Here is a 22538-nt window from a genome sequence, read left to right on the forward strand (position 1 = left end):
AAGACTAGCTCTTTGGTGCCCTCTCCTACAGTTATCATCCCAGGCATCTGCCTGGTGTGCCTCTGTCTAAAAACAGCCCTGCCTATGGGGGATTCTGAACATGGTGGTGGTGGGAGATTGGCTCACATTATAGGGAACGTAAAGCAGATGCAAAAGATAGTGAGGAGCAGTGCGGGGCAGCTCTAACCTTCAAATATAGGCTACACACTATACATTGAGGTACACACAGTACAGGGCTGCACATAAAGGTGAAGAAGATCCCTGGCCTAGGAGGACTAGCATTGTATGTAATTCCATGCCTGAATACATGGCCTAGCAATAGGGGATACAGAGGATGCAACCACACTGGGGCCCCTGGACCAGAAGGGCCCACCATGGTCCCTCTCTCAACTGTTATATTAGCTCCTCATATGTGCCATCCTGGTGATGATCACCACTTTTTGCAGCTCTTTGAATAATGGGAATGATTAATGAACTGTTACCACACCCAAGTTCCTCCTCTCTGATACTGTGGCGAGAGCTTGTGAGGGCCTAAAGTAAGACTGGCAGTGGGCGAGTTAGTTAGCTATGCCACTGGAACGAATGTAAGATTCCAGAAAATGTTAGGTTGCTGTCATTCAATACTTGTCGGTAGCCTTGATAAACCTTCCTTATGAGAAGACTCAATGCACTTATAATGCTGAAAAATGGTTCCCAGCTATGAGGACGTAGAGCTCTACATGGCTGCTGCATCCTCCTCTATGGCTCTGCATGTTATGATAATGTACAGACACATCTGCTGATTTTGCTGCATACACCCCTATTTGGGAATATTTCCCTTTTTTCCTTCCTCAGTAAAAATAATCAAAGAAAAATAAATCCACACGTTTCTGTTTTGAAATGGTTTTAATAAAAATAATTCAGGTTTCACCCAAACTACAAATTGCTCCAAATAGGGAATTGGGTACTTCTACAGAACTTTGTCGACTTTAGTTTAATAGCAGCTGACTGCTGCTTAATGAGGAACTCCAGTGAAAATAATGTAATAAAAAAGTGCTTCATTTTTGTATGTATAAATGATTTAGTCAGTATTTGCCCATTGTAAAATCTTTCCTCTCCCTGCTTTACATTCTGACATTTATCACATGGTGACATTTTTACTGCTGGCAGGTGATGTCACTGGAAGGAGATGCTGCTTGCATTTTTGGCAAACAGCTGTTATTTCCCACAATGCAACAAGGCTCCCAATGTGTGATGTAAGGACCTCAGAGCTTTGAGGTGCTGACATCACACTGTGGGAGGGGTTTCACCACAATAACAGCCATACAGAGCCCCCTGATGATCCTTTTTTTTAAAAGGAACACATTTCTCATAGAAAAGGGGGTATCAGCTACTGATTGGGATGAAGTTAAATTCTTGGTTACGGTCTCTCTTTAAAAACATTCCAAATAGTTCAATTATCTATTTATTCCCAACATGTCAGATAGTGATATTTGAACAAAATGCAGCAGACCTTCTTATTGACAGGACCCCAGTGCAGTGCGGATGGAACTAATCACACCTATAAATGGAAACACTGGGTCAGATGTTACAAAGCATTTGACTGGCCAGAGCCCAGACCAATCAGAAAATGATCTAGTATTACGTGATCCATGTGCATGCAGTAGCATCCTCCAGACTAGTTTAAATGCACCAGGATGAGGCCAAACCTGGCCACTAGCCTGATATATATTTTGCTTGCCAGAATGACAACATTTTTGTAAAAAACAACGTGAAAGTGAAAAAACACTTTTCCTCTGCAAATTTGAATTAGCTCACAATGGCAATATTGCTTTCTGTCATCCACAAATTGGTGTCTTTTGTTAAAGGATAAGTGATGTGAGGAATATGAAGGCCATATTTATTTCCTTTTAACCAATACCAGTTGCCGGGCAGCCCTGTTGATCTATTTGGCTGCAGTAGTGTCTGAATCAAACCAGAAACATGCATGCAGCTAATCTTGTCAGACCTGTGCAAAGTGTCAGAAACACCTGATCTGATGCATGCTCGTTTAGGCTGGTTTCACAGTTAGACGTTACAGGCGCAGGTTAGAGCAGCCTGTAACGCAGCCCACCGCACAGCAATGAAAAATCAATGGGCTGTTCACAGTGCCCACGTTGCGTTACTTAGTAACGCTGCGCCATAAGACAACGTACTGCATGCAGTACTTTATAAGCGGCAGAGCCGAGTTAGACTGCTTGCACATGCTCAGTAACGTTGGGGAGGAGCGGAGAGCGGCCAGGCACATGGCTAATTAATATTCACTGCACTCAGTGACGTGCAGTGTTTACTTCCTGGAGCGGCTGCTCTGTGAGGCGATTGGCCGGGCGGGACCACGTGATGCCGCATGCGTCCAAGAGTACGCATCACGGCATCACGGACGCCAGAGTGAGCTGCACAACGCGGCTCACTCTGACGTCCACCTTAGAGAGCACCAGGCGTTGCATTAGGGGCACGTTATGCAACCATAACGTCCCCTAAAACGCAACGTCCTGGTGTGAAACCAGCCTTAGGGTATTAGGATGGGAACACAGCGTTTTGCTGCATATACATTTGTGCATTTTAAGTACTTTTTGTGTGTTTTCAGTACATTTGCATCTTGCGTGTTTTCTGTCCACACATGCATTTTTATTACGTTTTCCGCGCGTTTTAATGCGTTTGCAGTATATATATATATATATATATATATATATATATATATATATATTGCATATGCGTTTTAGATATATGCGTGTTATGCTAATCACTAGGAAGTCAACAGGAAGCGGAAATACATCATTAAACTTGTTTTAAAAATGCATTAAAAAAACGCACTAAAAACGCACTAAAACGCAATACCTCTGTCATCATTGACATTCATTATGTGCGTTTTAGATGCGTTTTGGGAAAATATGCAGCAAGTCCTGCCTTTTAAACGCACAATGCAAAACGCAAACATTTGCATTTTTCCATGCGGCCCATTGACTTGCAATATGTGCGTTTTCAGTGCGTTTTCCACAAAGCTAGCGTTTCTGCCTAGTGTGTTCCTACTCTTAGAGGCACAGAATCAGCAGGACTGCCAGGCAACTGGTATTGTTTAAAAGGTATTAAATATGGCAGCATCCATATCTCTCTCACTACAGGTGTCCTTTAAATCTCTCTGTTTAGTTTTATAATTATTTAACATTATATGTAGTGTAAACTGTAAAAAATATCTGTATATTCATATCATGGTTCAATAGCCTACTGTAATTAAAAAGTAAATAGGTGTGTTATCTATCATTGCTATTCAATTACTTTGGTATTAAATAAAAAAAAACTGCATGTACCGTATGGTGAAGCTTACTATCCTTCAAATTATGCTAAATTTTAGTTTCTGCATGCTTTATATCGTATCGCTTTGAAACTTTGTGTTGTACAGATAAGGGGAGGCAGGCCTGCCGCTTCTTCAACATAGTGATTAGGGAGTTTCTGAATGATCTGCAAAGGAAGAAGTAAATAAAAGGATCTAGACATGCATTTAATGATGACAAAAATAAAGTACTCTCTTTAACATAGAAAAGAGTTTTCTGAGTCGCACACCTGAACACATCCCGCGTCTGGCTTATTGTGTACGGGACGCGAGCAAAGTGGTACGGCACAAAACATACAAAGAATATGCCAATGATAATAAACACTTTCACATTCACTCTTTTTCTGGACTGTGTTTGTTCCCTTCTAGTTTTTTTCATGGACTGGAACAATTTTTTGGTTATGAGCAGATAACACACCACTATGATGGCAAAATTAACCCAGAAAATGATCTGGCTTATAAAACTCAAAATTTCGTGCCAAGTTCGGCCAAACTCCGACTTGAGATTTACACAGCTTCGCACACTTTCTTGTGTCAGTGTCTTGTCAGTTAAGATCATGTTCGGCAGTGAGAGGGCAAACATGATTATCCATATTGCGGCCGACAAGATCTTGACGGAACGGAGATTTGTTGTACAGGCGTTGCTAAAAGGCCTCACCGTTTTAATGTACCGATCTATTGTTATAAGTCCAAGAAAGACGATGCTGATGTACATGGTAAAGTAAAACACCACAGAGGTAAAACGACACGCAAAACCCTTCAGAGGCCAGAGTCCAAGTTTGGCATCACCAAGAATCTTGAAAGGAAAAGTCATGATCATTAGAGAGTCCGAAATCACAGAGTTCTTCAAGAAAATTATGAAGTTTGATTTACTTGGTATCTGAAAAAACACAGTGATGGCCAAACCATTCATGACTGTCCCGACAATGAAGAGAATGGTGTAGAGCACAGGGAAGAGGAATTGGCTGATTCGGTTGTCTCTAGAACAACTGAAATTCCCAGTATTATTAGTAGTATTGTATAATTTAAAGTCTATTGGAAGCTCTCCAAATCCTACAACAGAAAAAAGATCATACAGTTAGAACACGATACCTATAGCTCAATATACAGTATATTCATAATCGGCTATCTTTGTGCTGCAATCTCTATTTTCTCCATCAAAAATGAGCATGTTTTTAGTGATAATTCGCAGAGGTATTGAAAAAACGAGTATAGGCAATCACACAAAGATTGCAGCATGCAGTGCATTAGCGATTGGCCAAAAAATGAAGCAGACTACTGGAAAAGGGGCACCACAAATAACATGCTAAACGTGGTCGGCAAAACGTGAGCGCTATGATAATTGAATTGGAGCGCAGCCAGTGGAAGAAGACTTAAAAAAAGCTCTGCTCTGTGCAATTTATTATTACTCATAGGTTTTACTAAACTAAATGCAGTTTATGATGTTGATGGTAAGAATCAAACAAATATAAAGGTACGAACCAAATAAAAGGTACAGTAACATACAACACAATGATGCTTCTGAGAATGTATTATAAATGTGTCTGCATAAAAACGGGGACTTACTGCTTCTGTATGAAAATGAGATTTCTTACTCTAAATGTTATTACAGTAACCATGTGAGCTGACCAACTGCGAAGGTGACCCCTTGTGTGACCAGGCCTTACCCTGGCAAAATATCTTACCTGTAACTTACCTGTAAATTTCTACAGCCTTAGAGATAAGTGGGATCATTTGCTCAAGGCATGTGATATGACAGCAATGAGTATGGAGCATAATGCCAAGTCCAGTCACTAACAATAGTATAACCATTCCAGATTAAAGCTCAACTAGTTAAACTCAAAACTGAAGTTATCAAATACTGAGAGCACACGTTATTTAGTGTAAAGTAGAGGGATTACTTTTTGGCAATGCATTTTCAAATGTTAAAGTCTGTTTTATACAATTTGTTCTGTGATATACTGATGGGGTTAGCATTTGCATGGTCATGTGTTTAACACTGTGGTAGCCCAAGGCCCTGCTTTCCTTTATATGTTTGGTTTCACATCTTTATATTTTGAACAGTGAGACATAGGTGTAGCTTATTTCTGTATCCCAATGTGCTATCTATTATAGTTGTGTACGTTTTTGTTTTTTTTTGCATTTTCTTCAATGAAACAGCGATTAGAACTAAATATCTATTTCCGAAATGCTGCTCATTGTCTCTTGCATTATTTTCTAAATCACTAGCTAAAGCAGATTCTGTAATTATGAGCACACACAAGGCCAGGCTGAATACACTTTAGAAAATAGAACCCATAATCCAATGATAAAACAGTCCTTTCACTATACAGCAGGATTATATGCTATACTTTGCAGATTTTATTCGACTATTGGACTTCCCATGAAAATTTTCCATGAAAGCAAAACTAAAGTTTTTGAACAAAGCAGCACTGGAAATAGGCCCCCCTCCATTCTGTGTGAAAATGCACAGGGTAGGATTTGTACTTTTTACTGCCCATGGCCCACTGTCACCTGCTGCCCTCTGACCAACAGCATGCTAACTCACCCCAACCCCCGACCAACATACACACACCTGTCCCCAAACTTCTGTCCTGGACCCTCTTCTACTTTGTGGCTGTGCTCCCACCTGTGTACAAGTGCAACCATATTGGGTATGTGTGAGTATGTTTTGCACATGCCCAGAAGCACGAAGCCACTCGTGCATGACTGTTTCCTCTGTGCTCATACAGCTTTGTGCTACTGGGCATGTGTGGACCGTACTCATGCATGCCCAGTACAGTTGCGCTTGTACTCTGGCCGGAACGCAACCATGGGGTATAGGGGCTTAGACAGCAGTGGTGGGGTCTAAATATGTTCATAACCACCCTGGTATAGGTAGCCAGATGATCCCATCTTTCTCATGGCTAATACTGTTAGTGTTGCCCAAAACACGTATCATTTTTTTTCTAGTGGATTCGAACGTGCCAGTTTTCTGTGACACAACAAGCCACATCCATCGTAATTTAGATCGATTGACGGCAAAAATCAATTGAAAATTATGATCGGACTGTAAATTTTGGTAGATTGGATGTGGCAGGGGAGCAGCGGTATATCAATGGCCAGTAGGAGTGCCTCAAAAATGTTTCTAAATAGCCAAGGGTTCCCTCACCCGGAGGAGTTTGAGAAGCACTGATGTAGTCATACAGATGTTGTAACCATCTCTTCCACGAGTTCTGTTAAAACAGCGCAGGAGATTTGGGCACAGCCGCCGCCACCATAGGCCGCAATAGGAATTACAGCTATAGCTGCGCTCAGTGAGTAATTTGGGTGCCGTCAAAAGACAGAGCTCAAATTACTTTTAAAACACTGTAATAGCTGGAAGCCGTAATACATCTTTCCCCACTATCCACGGGGACCTGGAAGGGGAATAGTAATTAGCGCCACTTTGACTTGTGTATAAGCAGGGTAAGCTATATATTGGCTTTATCCTGCGCCCAAATCTCCTGGCGGCTATTTCACAAGTATGCCTCTTCCGTGGCTTCCTCCTAGAACACAATAATGTACAGTTTTGCTTCTCATAAATCTGTGCTCCCTCATCCCTATTGCTCAAGCAGGAAGATATATTCATTCTATGCAGGCCATGCTCCACTACAGAGTACAGATTCCACACTGCACCCAAATCTTCTGGCGGCTATTTCACAAGTATGCCTCTTCCGTGGCTTCCTCCTAGAACACAATAATGTACAGTTTTGCTTCTCATAAATCTGTGCTCCCTCATCCCTTTTGCTCAAGCTGGAAAAGATATATTCATTCTATGCAGGCCATGCTCCACTACAGAGTACAGATTCCACACTGCACCCAAATCTTCTGGCGGCTATTTCATAAGTATGCCTCTTCCGTGGCTTCCTCCTAGAACACAATAATGTACAGTTTTGCTTCTCATAAATCTGTGCTCCCTCATCCCTGTTGCTCAAGCAGGAAGATATATGCATTCTATGCAGGCTATGCTCCACTACAGAGTACAGATTCCACACTGGTGCAACATCAGCTTAGATATGTTTTTCACTGCTAGCTGATGTTTGAAATGGAAAGATACTTTATATCATAGCATTAAATTGCATAATGTCTTGGCGAGCATGTTTGTAGCAATTGCTGATAAAAGTGGAGTTTCACTTTTAAAGTGGACCTAAACTCTTGCACAGGACACAGGGAAAACAGAGAGAAATGCACCCTGTATGTATTTAGAGAGTTTAGCCTGTCTAATTCCTCTGCATCTGTGACTAATCACAAGTTGTAATTTGATCCCTCAGCTGTGTCAGCTGCCTGCCACGGCAGATAGCTAATTGGTAAACACAAGATGTTAACAATATGTCTGCTTCCATGAAAGCAGGAAGTAGAAACACTGTAGATTTATTGCAGGATTTGTATCAGCTATAACAAAGAAATGTTTTTATTTAAATGTTATTATGCTGTTATTATGCTGTTGCGTATCTTTTAGAGCAGAGAGGAAGTTCCGAGTTCTGGTCCACTTTAAAAGCAGAGGATGTCAGTCAGTAGTGCCTGCCTCCATCTCCCTGTGAACACATTTATGAGCAGGTGGTTTACCTACCTGAGTATTCCATGTTTGGATTATCTGCTGCTTATGTTTCCGGTGCACAGATAACTTATCAGAGAGACAACATTATGCTTCCATGTAGCCATAGGATCAATGTGGCTTATCACAGAAGGGCCTCATTATCAGAGATAAGATTATAGAAATGCAGGACTCTTCATCTGTGCTATTCAGGACCTTGAAACTCTCTAAAAGGGGATATTTTGCATTCAGTCTTTGGTGGAATCATTGATTCTTCTGTTTTTCCCACCTAAAAGGATAAAGCAATACAGAACACAAGTTCCTTAATATTCACATCACACACAGAGTAAACATATATTTAAAGTAAAAGCACGAGAAGTAACCAGAAGCTCAATCTGTGATATGCATATTTGTCACTTGTTATTGATAACGCTAAATGAAAGTGTTGAAGCAAATCTTGCCAAGTACAATTTAGCCTTCCTAAAACAGAAGCCCCTTGCAAGTATTCCTATGAAGATAAAGTAACTCCCATGATGCATTGCATCAGATCAAGGAGTTAATTTGCAAATCAGCCTTAATGCCCGTACACAAAGCAGGATCATCCACAAGGCAACCTAGGCAGGTGCTTGGGCCCTAGTGAGGATCAAGGGGCCCACCTGCCACCTTCTTTGACCTATTTTTGCCTCAGCTTACCAAAAGGACTACAAGGGGCTCTCAAATCTACTACCTTGACTAGGGCCCCATTAAATCTAATTCCTTCATTGCCCGTACCCCCCCCCCCCCATAAAACTCAGCTGAGGAGTCCAATAACGACCACCTCTGCTAAGAATCGAGCCTGTGTACGGCAGCCGTCGATGTCCCCCGACTGCTGGTCCATGTGTTGGCAGATAGCATTGATCTCCCCACTTCCCCCTGCCCGCGCGATGTCACTTCCTGCATACAACAGAACACGCAGCTTGCTTGCAAGGGAGTGACGCATCTGCACAGCCTCGGCCCTACATTGTTGCCCAAGGGATCAGGTCCCTATCCCCGTGGGGCGTCACTGATTGAGCGTGTGTACGGGGCCTTTAGCCAAGAGTTCACTCCACAGACTGCATCAGAGATGACAACTGGTTAACTGATATATTGCCAGTCATTTGTTCTTCAGGACAAAACTGTATATGTTGAAGTACAGTATCTGCTTCCCTGGAGGCTTCCATTGTTTTGGCCACTCAGCTTGATAAACACGAGAGAACAGAGACTTCTGGCCCAGTCCCTGCAATTCCTCAGACATTAACTATGGTACAACATACAGGTGAACCATTCATGACCATTCATGACTCCATTCTGATGACTGTTATCTTATTTGTTCCCATGCTTACATTTTTTATTAACATACTTCAGTTTTAATATTTCGCTTTTAGTGAGTGAAGCTAAACTTTTATTGTTATTATCTGTAATTGGCTGTTCAAGATGTTTTTTTTCTGTATTATAATGTACCAGTTCAGTAAAGCTGTGTATGTCTTTTAGCTGAGGAGTGAGTTATTTGTTATGACACCTGCATGTGTTATGCAGGGAGAGACACTACTGAAATGATTACTTCCAGTAACTTGTAATCTTAAGCAGCTAGGACATAGGGAGGAGGATCTGTAGGCACTGCTGGCTCCTCTCTCACCACTAGAGTACAGTATAGGTGGCCATACACTCGTCAGATTAGCAGCAGATAGATCATCAGATGGATTTCTTATCTATCTGATGTGTTTTTAGAACATTTTTTACTAGGATAGAATTCCAATAGATTTCAGTTTGAAATCTATTGAAATTCGATCTGATGGCATTTTTTTGCCATCAGATTTCCATTAGGGCCAATGCAAAGTGATAAGCAATCTCAGCAGATCGACCTAGATTTTCCACCCTGCCAGTTCGATGGAAATCCATCGAAATCGGTCGTAGATCGGTCATTGGCCAACCGATTTGCGATTGATCGATTTTGATCGATCGGCCAGAAAATCGGCTGAGTGTATGGGCCCCTTATGTATTGTAGCCCCATCTAACCTATTCACTATTTCGTATGACCCAGAACACAATCCCAAGACTGACTTACGGTATATGGCTAGGTAATAACCAACACAGAAGATGAAATTAATTCTATTCTGAACTCCAAGATATTTTACAGAGCTATCCAGACCAGTGGGTATGTATGTGTGATGGTTACAGAGTATCAGGGTTTCCTCACCTCATTCTAACCAACCCTCTTAGCATTAACTCCTTTCTTACACCCTACCTAGAATTTCTAGCCCTAGCTTTTAAAGCTATCCTCTCCCTATCTTCTAAACTTAAAAATTCCAATCTTCCATTCTGAAAAAACTAACCAAACAAATTCAGCTGTCTGAGTTTCCACTTTTTCCAGTGGTAGCTCATGTGGTTGTTTTTAGACCTGCAGTATGCAGCCAGTTTTCCCTACAGTCTGTTTTAAGGTTTTCCCTTAAATTGTACATGAGGCCACGTGACATGGTTAGATAAACGTGTATGTACAATACAGAATATAATAACCAGGCTGTTTTACTGGTTTTATTTTGCTGTCTCAAAGAGTTAATTTCAAGGCATGGAAATGACAGCTTCTGTCTTGTCAGTACCTTGTGGGAAATATAGTAAACCTCACTGATAGGCAAATTACAGCCATAAAAGTTTTCCTAAAAACAAGAAAATTCAATGAACATTTTCCTGTTAAAAAAAAGTTTTCCTGGCAGGATACAATTTCTGAGGGCAGGGAGAGATAAAATACATGAACTATTGACATTTTTCTAACTCTGGGACACTTAATAGGCTGCCACTGAGTAGATACAGTAACATTTAACCTACTTTGTAAATGTTTAAATATACAAGAAAACCCTAGAATACTTTAAAAAGTCATTTTCAGGAGTAGGAGGATAAATATGATTGTTTATCTCATGTTTATTTTCACCCCGGGTTCACTTTAAACAGCAGCACATTTAATAACAATATCTCATTGACCTGTTCTGTAAAAAAATACTCATACATTGATAAATAGTACACATGAATGGATGGCTATAAACAATAATTCACCTTTATATACAAGGTAGATGTAGCCGTAAAAAAGTGTCATTTACTGGGCAGTTAATTGGTTCCTGAAATACCGGTTTAAACAAATGAGTAATTTATTTTATTTGCCACGCTAATTGGAATATTAATCATGGTGTAGTACAGAGCGCTTTACTTGCCAAGTTCAAGATGTTGCTCAATGTACAAGTTCAAGAAAGGACTTTGTGATTGTGAACATAACTATTCCTGAAATCAGGGACGGATCTAGGGGGGGGGGGGGGGGGGGGCAAGCGGGTCTCTTGCCCCAGGCGCAGTTTGTTGAATTCTTAAAAAGGCGGCAAAATTTGGATGGGGAATGGCAGTTTAGGTGCCAAAACCTGACCTTGCCCTAGGCGCAACTTGGGGCAACTTGGTCTAGGTCCGTCCCTGCCTGAAATTCAAATACTGTAGATCTATGCAGACATATAAACTGTAGATGCATGGAAGCAAAGAAGAGGCTACAAGGCAGTACAAGCTTGCTATAACAGGTCCTACTAGTGCATAGGACACACAGCGAGAGAGATCAACAGATGTCCTGTGCTGATGTTTACTTAGGCTGTGTGTGTTTTTGTACTGAAACAGCAATTAACCTAGGCAAATATCCTTTTATATAATAATCTCACTTCATATAAATACTGCTGCCTGTCAGAGTCACAGATTGTTGGTTAGTCCATTAGGCATGTATTGTTCTCCAGAAATGTTAGTTTTATGTATACAGAAATGTCCACAAGCTAAGAGCATTACAACATTTGCTATTGGCACTGTGCTTATCATGTAATATGAGAATAAATAATATGCAGCTGATTGAGAATTTCAGAGGTTATGTTCAGTGAAAACTGCATGTTAAATGATAAGTACTTTACAAGATAAAAACACCAGCAGCAGGTTTGGTTAAACTCGATTTGTGGTCAAATGATCATGCTATGCATCAAGGCTGTTTGATTTTACAGGCATGCAGCAACATTTTTCTCATTTAGATTCTGACAGGCCCAACAACCAGGCCCAACAACCAGAGTGCTTTAAAAATAAAAGTCAATAAAATGTAGGCGAGAGGGCATGTGGCAAAACCAATAAATAGGGTTTGAAAAGGTTCCATTGGCCACAATATGCTGCCCCAGACTTCCAGTGTTACAATAGCATATCACGGCTTTCTAGTGACTGCCTATAATAGGAGTAGACCAGTTTACCAGTGCCTACAAATGTGTTCCAGCTTTCCTTTGCTCTTGTACTGAGTCCCAGCATTCCAGTACCCTTATAGAATCCGTGGCTTTGTGGAATGCACATGTGTGTGTAATTACAGTGTGTACTCAACACTGTAAGGCCCCGCATTGTGTTTCCTCAGTGTTGCAATACCCTCCTCATAGTGTTTTCAGCTTTGTAGGGTCCCTCTAGTGACTCCCCAGTGTTGCACTGCAGTCTCCCTCATAATGTGTTCCAAGCTTTATTCATTATTATTTATTTATTGTATTTATAAATCGCCAACATATTACTCAGTGCTGCATATTACGCAAGCTTTGCAGGGCCACTTGTACTTTGTCCCTAGTGTTGCAGTATTTGCAGATTGCTGTTATAAATTGCTTACAAAAAAAATGGTCTCTGCACTTTGAGTACCTCTCTAATTACTTATCTTTTTATTAACTAAACCTGCCAGTAGATATTCAGTGGTTGTCTTCAAGAAGTGTAGTTATGGCAATGCTAACAACCCTTCACAAGTATAGTTTTAAACAATGGCTGTTTGTGGCCATTGGGTAACGTCGCCGTGTGTCAAAAGTGACACGCATGGTGTAAACAAACACCGTCATTCGGCTGCATGCAATTGCAGCTGAAGGTGCTTGTGGCCAGCAGCTGGGAGCAGTTCAGCCGTCTGTGGAAAAGAGGCCTTACTTGAATGTTATGGAGACAGGCAACTGCTGTGTGATGCAAGTGAACTGATTGAGCACCTGCACAGAAAGTGGTAATTGGGTGTATGTGGAGACTAAGAGAAAAAGGAATGCCATTCAACAAACAGTTGTCTTGGTTACACATATTTAATTGCCTGTCATATTTGGAACAGTATGGTCAGTTCCAGACCAATATGTAATGATAATTTTACTAAATAAATTAGAAAATGACTTAAGAAGCACTGACGTGTTACCGACTTATAGAATGAAGCCTTTGGGTTGAGGGGCTGATTGCACACTTATGTGTGCATGAGCATGTTTGTGGGTAGCTGATTTGTAGTCAGAATCATGGTTGTGGGAAGACGATTTCTCTTGCAGGAAGTTGAACAGGTTAAGCATCAGCATGATGCCTGTAGGTCAGAACATCCATAAGAGGGTTCCAGGTAAGAATGTCAATACAGTGGCGTAGCTAAAGAGCTGTGGGCCCGATGCAAGTTTTACAATGGGGCCCCCTAAGCACTCTACACATAACAATTGATATGGCACACCAAAACCTGCCAATGCCAACTACAGTGTCAAAGGTGCAAGAAGGGGATGGGGAACAGTTTGTTAATGATTACCACTATTCAAAGTAGCTATAGAAGTGATTATTATGAACACAGAACCAATGGAGAACTAATACTGTAGTTGAGGGGGGCCCTCTGGCCCAATGGCCCCTTTGCGGTGGCTACCTCTGCACCCCCTATTGCTACGCCCCTGTATCAATAAACCTTTGCAGACAGGCTTCTCATAATGAAATGGTGCATTATTGTCTCCCTTGCAAGTAGGTGCACAGATATATTAACTTAAACTAAAGTTAAGCTTTATTCGAAATAAGTTAGTGCTGCCTTTTCTCCTACCTGAACCCAGACACACAAGGTGAGGGTGCTGAGCAGGATGGGAACCCTGGGTGCTGAGAGATTGCTCTGATTTCTGACCGCTTCATATACTACGGTAGTAGCTTTTCCTTCAGCAGCAGCTCAGTTTCATAGCCTTGTATGACAGAGAAGATCCGTTCTATGTTATGCTTTCAATAAAACCATGCTTTCATTTTAGCTGGGACTTCCCTTATTTTGTTCGTAGTGTTAGAAACAGTACAACTGACATTTATCCAGTAGCTAAATTAATTCTCAGTTTCTTGTGCAATATCCTCAAAGTGCCACATTGGGATGCCGCCAAGTCTTTATTTTTGGTTATCACGGGGAAGGGTTAGACCATCTGCAAGATTACTGTATATTGTTTTCAGGGTCATATTTAGGGACATATTTCCCCACTTCCTATCTCAGTAACAGTGAGTGACAGAATCATCAAGAGCAATAAATATACCAAAGGGGACACAGATGGCAATACTTTTTTTTTTTTTTGGAAGGGTTGGAAGGTGAGTTACGAAAAGCAAATGGTAACGATCGGTGTCAGCACACAGAGATAATATGATTATTGGTGATCTGCAGTATCACCAAGAATACAGCTATATACCTGATTATTGATGATCTGCAGAATCACCGATAATCCAAGTATAACTAACCTCTGGACACCTATATAGTGTGAGTGTTTGGTGCAACAGTAATGACTTTGAGTTGGACCACCCGAGGAGCAGGTGGTCTTTGGTAGTATGGGCGATACCGCCCTCTGGGAAGTGCAAAAACCTTCCAGCAGCCTGAGACCTCCAAAGAGGTGGAGCCCCAGGCTGAAAGTAGGAAGGACCTGTGAGTGAGTGACACCTGAAAGGTGGATGTCGCTAGCAGGTCTGGAGACTATCTCTTAATGGAGCTTTCAAGGTCGGGCAAGCCAGGTCGGCAACATACGGACAGACAAGGTACAAAGACAGAAGGCTGATTCGGTATCCAAAGGCAGGCAGGGTTGGCAACAGATAATCAGATATGCGGAGGTACCGAATCAGAAAGCAGAGGGATAGTCAGAAATGCAATAGGTCATAACAGATATCAAAACAATGCCTAGTCTTGGGTGTGAGGTCCGTGGTCTCTACACCCTGGAACTAGTCTGGAGTATAATATGATGGTACACAGTATCTCTAGTCTTGGGTGTGAGGTCCATGATCATGACACCCTGGAACTAGTCTGGAGTATAATACAAAGATAACACAGAGTCCCTAATCTTGGGTGTGAGGTCCATGGTCTCAACACCCTAGAACTAGTCTGAAGTATAACACAATGATAACACAGAGTCCCTAATCTTGGGTGTGAGGTCCGTGGTCCCAACACCCTGGAACTAGTCTGAAGTATAACAGAATGATAACACAGAGTCCCTAATCTTGGGTGTGAGGTCCGTGGTCTCGACACCCTGGAACTAATCTGAAGTATAGCACAATGATACACAGAAGTAATCTGGCTCAGTGTGAATTCCCAGGTCCTTCTGGTTCTAACACACTGTAGGATCTGACTAAGGTCTGAGTGCTTTCACGTAAGTGTTCGCAACGGCAGACAACCTGAGACTGACCAGCAGTAACTATATATAGAGCGGCACTCTCCGGCGCCACCCATCAGTAATCAACCAATAGTCACTTGCTCTGAGGTCAGCTGACCAACCTGGTCAGCTGATCCCTCCTTGGTTGTCATAAAGGTTCTGCCTCTCAGCGCGCGCGCGTGTATTTCTCAATCTGTGTGAACTAACAGACCCAGCCACACCAGACGCACGCTGCTGCGTGCAAACCGCCGCGCTGGACGCAGAATCAGCCGCCTTGCTGTCAGTACACGCGGAGGCTTTTCCGCATTCTATTACACAAATAATGAGGGGAGCACTACCATTGGGAGCATAGACAGCAATAAAAATGTAACAAAATATCCAACCTGTTCTCACTGTATTCAAAACTACCATCAAACAGCATTTGTAAAGCGCATTTCTCCCGTAGGACTCAAAGTGCATAAGCATGGCTTAGCATCAGTTGGTTGATTGGTAAATTGTGGTACAGAGGAAGAATTCTACAAGTCTGCAAATGCCAAGCTAAACAGGTGGCTTTTCAGTCTAGATGTAATTAACTTCAGGGATGGGAGAAGAAACATAGAGACAACCAGGAGTGCCAATAGAGTGTAGTATATCTATTAAATATGAAACAATAAATACTAGGAAAGAGAAATACTCCCATTGTGTTGGACATGTGGGGAAATTCTGCCCCCACTCAGGTATGTGGTATTCCCTGCTGATGTCCATGGTCCCTTTCTAAGAAAAAAAATCTGCAGATACAAATTAGCCCTAGACCCTGCATTGACCAGAAGAAGCAGGAAATACCCGTGAACGTAAAACTGTTCAATAAATTTATATGTTTTCCAATATCCATAGTACATCATTGAGGTAAGCCACCTATTGCCTGTTTCACACTGTTTTAATGAGTTTTATCTACTTGAGGCGCATTCTCCCTTCCTATATTAAAATTTATATAAGTTGACTTGTATTATAACTCTTTTTTTTACCAGCATAATTACCATTTTCATTAATTATTCGTCCGTAGAACCTAATATGTGTATGTTTCCGGTAACAGCTTCTATTTGTGTTTGGTAAATAATGAGAGCTGCATGCCTTAACCTCCTTAGCGGTAACCCCGTGTGTGACACGGGGTAAGCCGCCGGAGGGTGCCGCTCAGGCCCTGCTGGGCCGATTTAAATAATTTTTGTTTTGCTGGACGCAGCTTGCACTTTGCTAGCTGCGCCAGCACCCCGATCGCCGCCGCCACGCGCCCGATCGCCGCTATCCGGTGCGGCGCGCCCCCCCCCCCAGACCCCGTGCGCTGCCTGGCCAATCAGTGCCAGGCAGCGCCGAGGGTTGGATCCGGAGTCCCAATGACGTCCCGACCATGGCGACGGGGGAAGCCCTCCAGGAAATCCCGTTCTTTGAACGGGATTTCCTGATCGGAGATCGCCGAAGGCGATCGAAGCGGGCGGGGGGATGCCGCTGAGCAGCGGCTATCATGTAGCGAACCCTGGGCTCGCTACATGATTTAAAATTTTTTTTTTTTTTTTTTAAAACTGCTGCGCTGCCCCCTGGCGGTATTTTTCATACCGCCAAGGGGGTTAAAGAGAAATCGTAACCAAGAATTTAACTTCATCCTAATCAGTAGCTGATATCCCCTTTGCCATGAGAAATCTATTCCTTTTCTCAAACGGATCATCAGGGGGCTCTGTATGGCTGGTATTGTGGTAAAACCCCTCCCACAGTGTGATGTCAGCACCTCACAGCACTGACATCACACTGTGGGAGCCTTATTGTACTGTGGGAAATAACAGCTGTATATAACTGCCAAAAATGCAAGCAGCATCTCCTTCCAGTGAATCACCTGCCAGCAGTAAAAATGTCACCATGTAATAAATGTCTGAATGTAAATCATGGAGGGGAAAGATTTTACACTGAACAAACACTGGCTGAATCATTTATACATAATTATTGTAAAAATTATTAAGCACTTTATTACATTATTTTCACTGGAGTTCCTCTTTAAGTACTTTTATGTATTAATACTATGCAATTTTTAACCAATAATAAGTCACATAAGTGTAATCAATGCAAATTTCTGCACATTTCTGCTATTGTACGATATTTTAGACACAGTTATCGGATTAATGTATCTAAATGTTGCATCAAGGTCCTCCCTAACTAAAGCAGTCTTTGATGATGTGATATGAAATGTTCTAGTCATCTGTGTAGAACAAATAATTCTGTGTGTAATTTGTTACATTTAATCACATACTCAAATTTGCTCTTTTATTTAATGTTAGCCCTTTTTTTAATACTTAGATATTTTTGAACTTATAGGAAGCATCGTCTAGTCATGAATGTAACCAGAGAATGATCCTTTTGTATGGCGTTGGAAGAGAGCGAGATGAGGCCAGACATCAGCTGAGGAAAATAACCAAAGACCTCCTGAAGATTCTCAATACAAATAGCTCTAGTGACTATGCCGGTAAATGTCATGTCCTGGTTTATACAATATAATTTGCTATGTTGTATGAAAGAAGAGAAAGGTTAACAAAAAGAAAAATGATCAGATTGTGCGTTCCTGCAGGAACCTTTCATGACACCGTTCCCATGGCCACTCATGCTTACAGAAGCTTAGTGTCTATATCTTTCCATACACACTGTGTGGGCATCTAATAACCAGTCATGATGCTCAGTAAACAGCGAGTGCTGATGAGTACCATAGGTTGTCATAAAGACTATTGATTCTCTGGTCATATAGACCTAATCAAGCAAAAAGATTGTCAGCTGACAGATGACACATCGCTTGTATGTATACGGAGGTGATGTTGGTGACAAATGGTTCTATGCATGGGTCGGCGAATGTTTCATTATTCAATGTAGTCAGATTCAGTGCAAACAATTTACCACAGTATATGATAATGGCAAAGTATGTCTAAAATCTTCCACCTTGCCAGGTTCCTGTGGTCAGCAATGAGCAATGAGTGCAACTGCTCATCAGTGGTAATTAAGCTCTAACCACAGGTCAACTACTGAGTGATCCTGAAATTCACAAGACCATCCACCATGTATCTAGATCAGGGGTCCCCAAACATTTTGGGTCGAGGGCCGGGTCAACATACTTCAGACTGCTGGGGGGCTAGAGTATATATAACATGATGCAGAAGTCTTTGCAGGCCAGACAGTGAAGCATACCCAGGTGACAGCCTGCAGTCCAATTGGACAGCAGTGTCACCTGATGAGGAATTTGATTGGAAACCAGCAAATTACTGCTTTCTGGCTTCATTCTATATGTGAACCACTAATATTTAAAGATGTAGCTGACTGCATGTATAATACATTTTTGTGTGTGTGTGTGGGGGGGGGGGGGGGGCAGTAAAAAAGCCTCAGGGGGCCACATTCGGCCCACGGGCCTTAGTTTGAGGACCGCTGATCTAGATCCTAGATAAATGTAACTGCTGAGTAACCATCATTTCTGAACATAGTGTTCTACTGCAAGAGGGAGGAATCCCTTCATACTAGTACACCCTGGGTCTTGTTACACACTTACTATGATGAAGCACTGCAGCAACATGCAGGTGCCTTTAGCACAACATGATACATAGTTATTTACGCTTGCCTTTAATAGTTGTTTTTTTTCTTTGTATGTATATTATTATATTTCGCTTGATGACTATACGTGAATAATCAGTCCTTTATGAATCTGTGTCACCGGATTTACAATTTGTTGTAAAAAGTGGAGTTAAAGAAAAAAATTGTTTTCCCAAAATCACTGTGTGTATGGTCATCAGAAGTACTTATTCAGATGCATGGCCAGTGTTTGTTACAGCAAAACTCCAGACAATAAATTAAACCTCACCTTTAGGGAGCAAAGCAGATACCCCTCGAGAAGGCCCCCCCTTCCCCTTGGTCCTTCTCTTCTTTACTCTGCAGCTCTCTTCTTCCTCAGCTGTACTGTGACAGCACTGGTGGGTGATCCACAAGACTCCTCTGTCACCATGGCCACCATTTGCTTCCACTTCCAGTAAAAAGTACTGTTGGAAAGTAAGGAGAGCAGCTTTGATTCAGATAGCCGCACTCACCTTTCCTGTGACCAGAAGTGACTGATGGACATTAGAGAACTGAGAATACGAAAAGACCTGCAAAATAAAGAATAGAAGGACCGTGATAAGCGCAGCGGCATCCCCCCACCCACTCCTTCGGCGATCAGAGTAAGCAGGAAATCCCGTTCAGAACGGGATTTCCTGCTGGGCTTCCCCGGTCGCCATGGCGACGGGGCGGGATGACGTCACTGACGTCATGGACGTCGTGACGTCAGAGGGAGTCCCGATCCACCCCTCAGCGCTGCCTGGCACTGATTGGCCAGGCTGCGCAAGGGGTCGGGTAGGGGGGGGGGCTGCGCGGCACGGCGAGCGGCGGCGGATCGGCGGCGAACGGCGGCGATCGGAAGTTACACGCAGCTAGCAAAGTGCTAGCTGTGTGTAACAAAAAAAAATTATGCAAATCGGCCCACCAGGGCCTGAGAAATCCTCCTGCGCGATATACCCCGAGCTCAGCTCGGGATTATCGCTCAGGAGGTTAATCGTACCTGATACTTTTTCATGGAGCATATTGATATTTTTGTTATAGTTAATTTATGCAAAATATATTTAACTACAGTGCTGATTTTATTTGTAAATATTTTAAGTTATGGAGAAGAAGAACACATTTTGATAGAGTAGTCAACTAGTTTTAGACAAACGTCTAATATAAAGCCTATTGTAATAAGTAAAAGTAAGGGTGGTAAAGAGTAAACCTCAGAATTCCATGACGTCTATGCATTGGCCATGGAGTAGAGTGAAAACCTACACTGTAGCTCGCCTTATACACAGTGGCGTATCTATAAGGGTGCAGGCAGTGGCGCTGCTAGGATCCTAAGAGACTCGGGGCACTTTTGGGCGCTAGAGCTGGAAAATGGGTGTGGTCATGCACCAGAATGTGGGTGTGGTCATGGGTGAAGCCAAATTTACATGAACCTAATAGCGGTCTAAGTAGGCCTGCTCAGAAAATGTTGGATGAAGCACCCCTCTTCATTATTACAAAAAAAATGCAGCATATCAACATACATAGGCAGTGCCACTTAAACATAACTAGGCAGAGTTACCAGGCTTCCTGGCTAGTTTGGCTTTTTGCTGGGTAGTCTGGCAATTCCCCCATAGCATTCCCTAACCTTCTTAGGACCCCTTTCCATGCTCCCACAGGCCTGCCATTGAGGCACCACATCTCCCAGCATGCCCCATAGAAAAACTACAACTTCCTGCATGCCCCCATAAAAACATCACAGCACCCAGCATGTAACCACAGCAACCAGTATGCCCACATAGGGGCGCCACAGCACCAACATACCCCCAATGAATGTACCACAGCTCCCAGCATGCCCGACATTGAGGCACCACAGCTGACTCTGCCTGGGGAATATCTGGAGAACCCCAGAATAGATCCGGGGCACGTGCCACTGATCTTTGGAGCTAGCAACGCCCCTGGGTACAGGCATGGCTCATGCCATGGGTGCCAATGCCACACCTGCCCCTCAGTCTCTGGGTTTGCCACAGGTGCTGTATTCTACAAATATGCTCCTGCATATAAAGCATTCTGATAAGCATATGTCCGAATGTTTATCAGAATGATATATATAGGTCAGCTACAATGAAGGTTTTCATTGTTGTTCATGGCCATATGCATAGAAGTCAGTAACATTGTCTCATCTTGGCATGTTTGGTGCATGTAAACAGCCCACATGCCCCTCATGTAAAGGGCTCTGGGTTAAACAACACGGTAAGCTAGCTCATCATTGTAGACTCAGTGGAGGACGCAGGGAGGTACCTGATACACTGGCACAGCAATAGCTCTGCTCTGCAGTGGCTGCTCTGTCCATTGATTATAATTTAGTTTTGTGATATCTAATACGCTTACATTTATGCTTAATGCAAAACAGTGCACAACACTGCACAACGTGCAGGGATTAAGGCTGGCAAAAGATCATTATAAGCAGTAAGCACTTATATCTCGTTAGGGATATGATTAGCCTTGGTGAGCTGGCTGACTAAACCAGAGGTCTTATTTTTAAAGATGTGCAAATAAAATTGGAGCCAAGATGTGGCTGTTGCCTAAAAGAGCCAATCTGGATCGCTGCAATGGATTTATGAAGACAAGTGCACAGAAAACTGGAGTAGTTACCCAGAGCAACTAATCAGACTACGTATTCCATTTAACAGTTAAAATCTGACTTATTCTGGTTTTCAGATGATTCAGTTTTGCTACAGCTTTCTGCACACCTACCTTCATAAATATCTCACCTTGTTTCATTCAGCAGCTGAAGCCAGATGGGTTGGTTTCAGTTGCAAGAAGGGGGGGGGGGGGGGGGGGGTCTATGTTCATCCTGCTAAGGGACCATGATTTTAAATGGAGTAGCAGGGGCTGAGGGGAGTGGTCAAATTTACATATAAACAATCTTTAACCCTCTGCACTCATGACACACATTTCAAGCTGAGACACTAAAAACAACTAGGTTGTCAAATTTTGTGATTGAAGAAAGGGGACGTTAGCTTCCAAAATGGATTGCATGCAATAGCATTGTGTACTAGACCCTTACACCAGCAATGAGGCCTCCCCGTTAATGGTAATAGCATCATTTTGCAACTTAGTTTTTAGTGTTGTTTTTAGGGACTATTCTACTTTTGCTCCAGTTTTTATTGCATCTGCATAATTGCAAGGGCCATTTCTGACTATTTTGGTGCCCAAGGAAAGGCATTTCTTGCCACATATATGTGAAAAGGGCTCCATGGTAATTTGGGTGCTGGAGAAATCCACTAGTAGAAAGATGGTAAAATTAACAATATTTTACTATTGGGCAGTGGCTAATCTGTATTTTTCGCCAATATTTTACTATCACCTAATCCTCTTGTCACATTAACTACTGCAATATCCACAGATATCAGCACTGCCTCCACTGCTAATCCCTCCCTCTGCCACCTATAAACACTTTATCAGGTGCTGCTGGCGTCCAAATTACACAGTGCATGCCGCCATAGCTGCAATTAATATCAGGGCCAGCGCTTCCATAGAGGCAAAGGGGGCAATTTCCCCAGGGCCTTAGAGCCTGTAGGACCTCCCAAAGGTGTGTGTTCCCTCGAACTATGGTGACCCCATAAGTGTCTGTAGGGAATGA

At 42.4% G+C, this 22538-nt stretch overlaps 2 protein-coding genes across 14 annotated transcripts in view; one reads left to right on the forward strand and one right to left on the reverse strand.

The window, feature by feature from the left end:
- Window positions 1–22538, forward strand: part of MED12L (mediator complex subunit 12L) — a 742320-nt gene that overhangs the window by 571335 nt on the left and 148447 nt on the right. For all 13 annotated transcript variants that reach the window (XM_068280808.1, XM_068280810.1, XM_068280809.1 and 10 more), the window contains one exon: window positions 17669–17816. In XM_068280808.1, the coding sequence (XP_068136909.1) occupies window positions 17669–17816 (148 nt within the window). The remainder of the gene's footprint in view (window positions 1–17668; window positions 17817–22538) is intronic.
- P2RY12 (purinergic receptor P2Y12) lies at window positions 2771–13889 on the reverse strand. Its single transcript, XM_068280826.1, has 3 exons — window positions 13765–13889; window positions 7941–8193; window positions 2771–4402 (listed from the first exon to the last, which is right to left on the reverse strand). The coding sequence occupies exons 2-3, from the start codon at window positions 7951–7953 to the stop codon at window positions 3360–3362; spliced, it is 1056 nt and encodes a 351-aa protein (XP_068136927.1). The 5' UTR covers window positions 7954–8193; window positions 13765–13889; the 3' UTR covers window positions 2771–3359.

Source organism: Hyperolius riggenbachi, chromosome 4 (genome assembly GCF_040937935.1).
Source record: "Hyperolius riggenbachi isolate aHypRig1 chromosome 4, aHypRig1.pri, whole genome shotgun sequence".
Classification (NCBI taxonomy): domain Eukaryota; kingdom Metazoa; phylum Chordata; class Amphibia; order Anura; family Hyperoliidae; genus Hyperolius; species Hyperolius riggenbachi.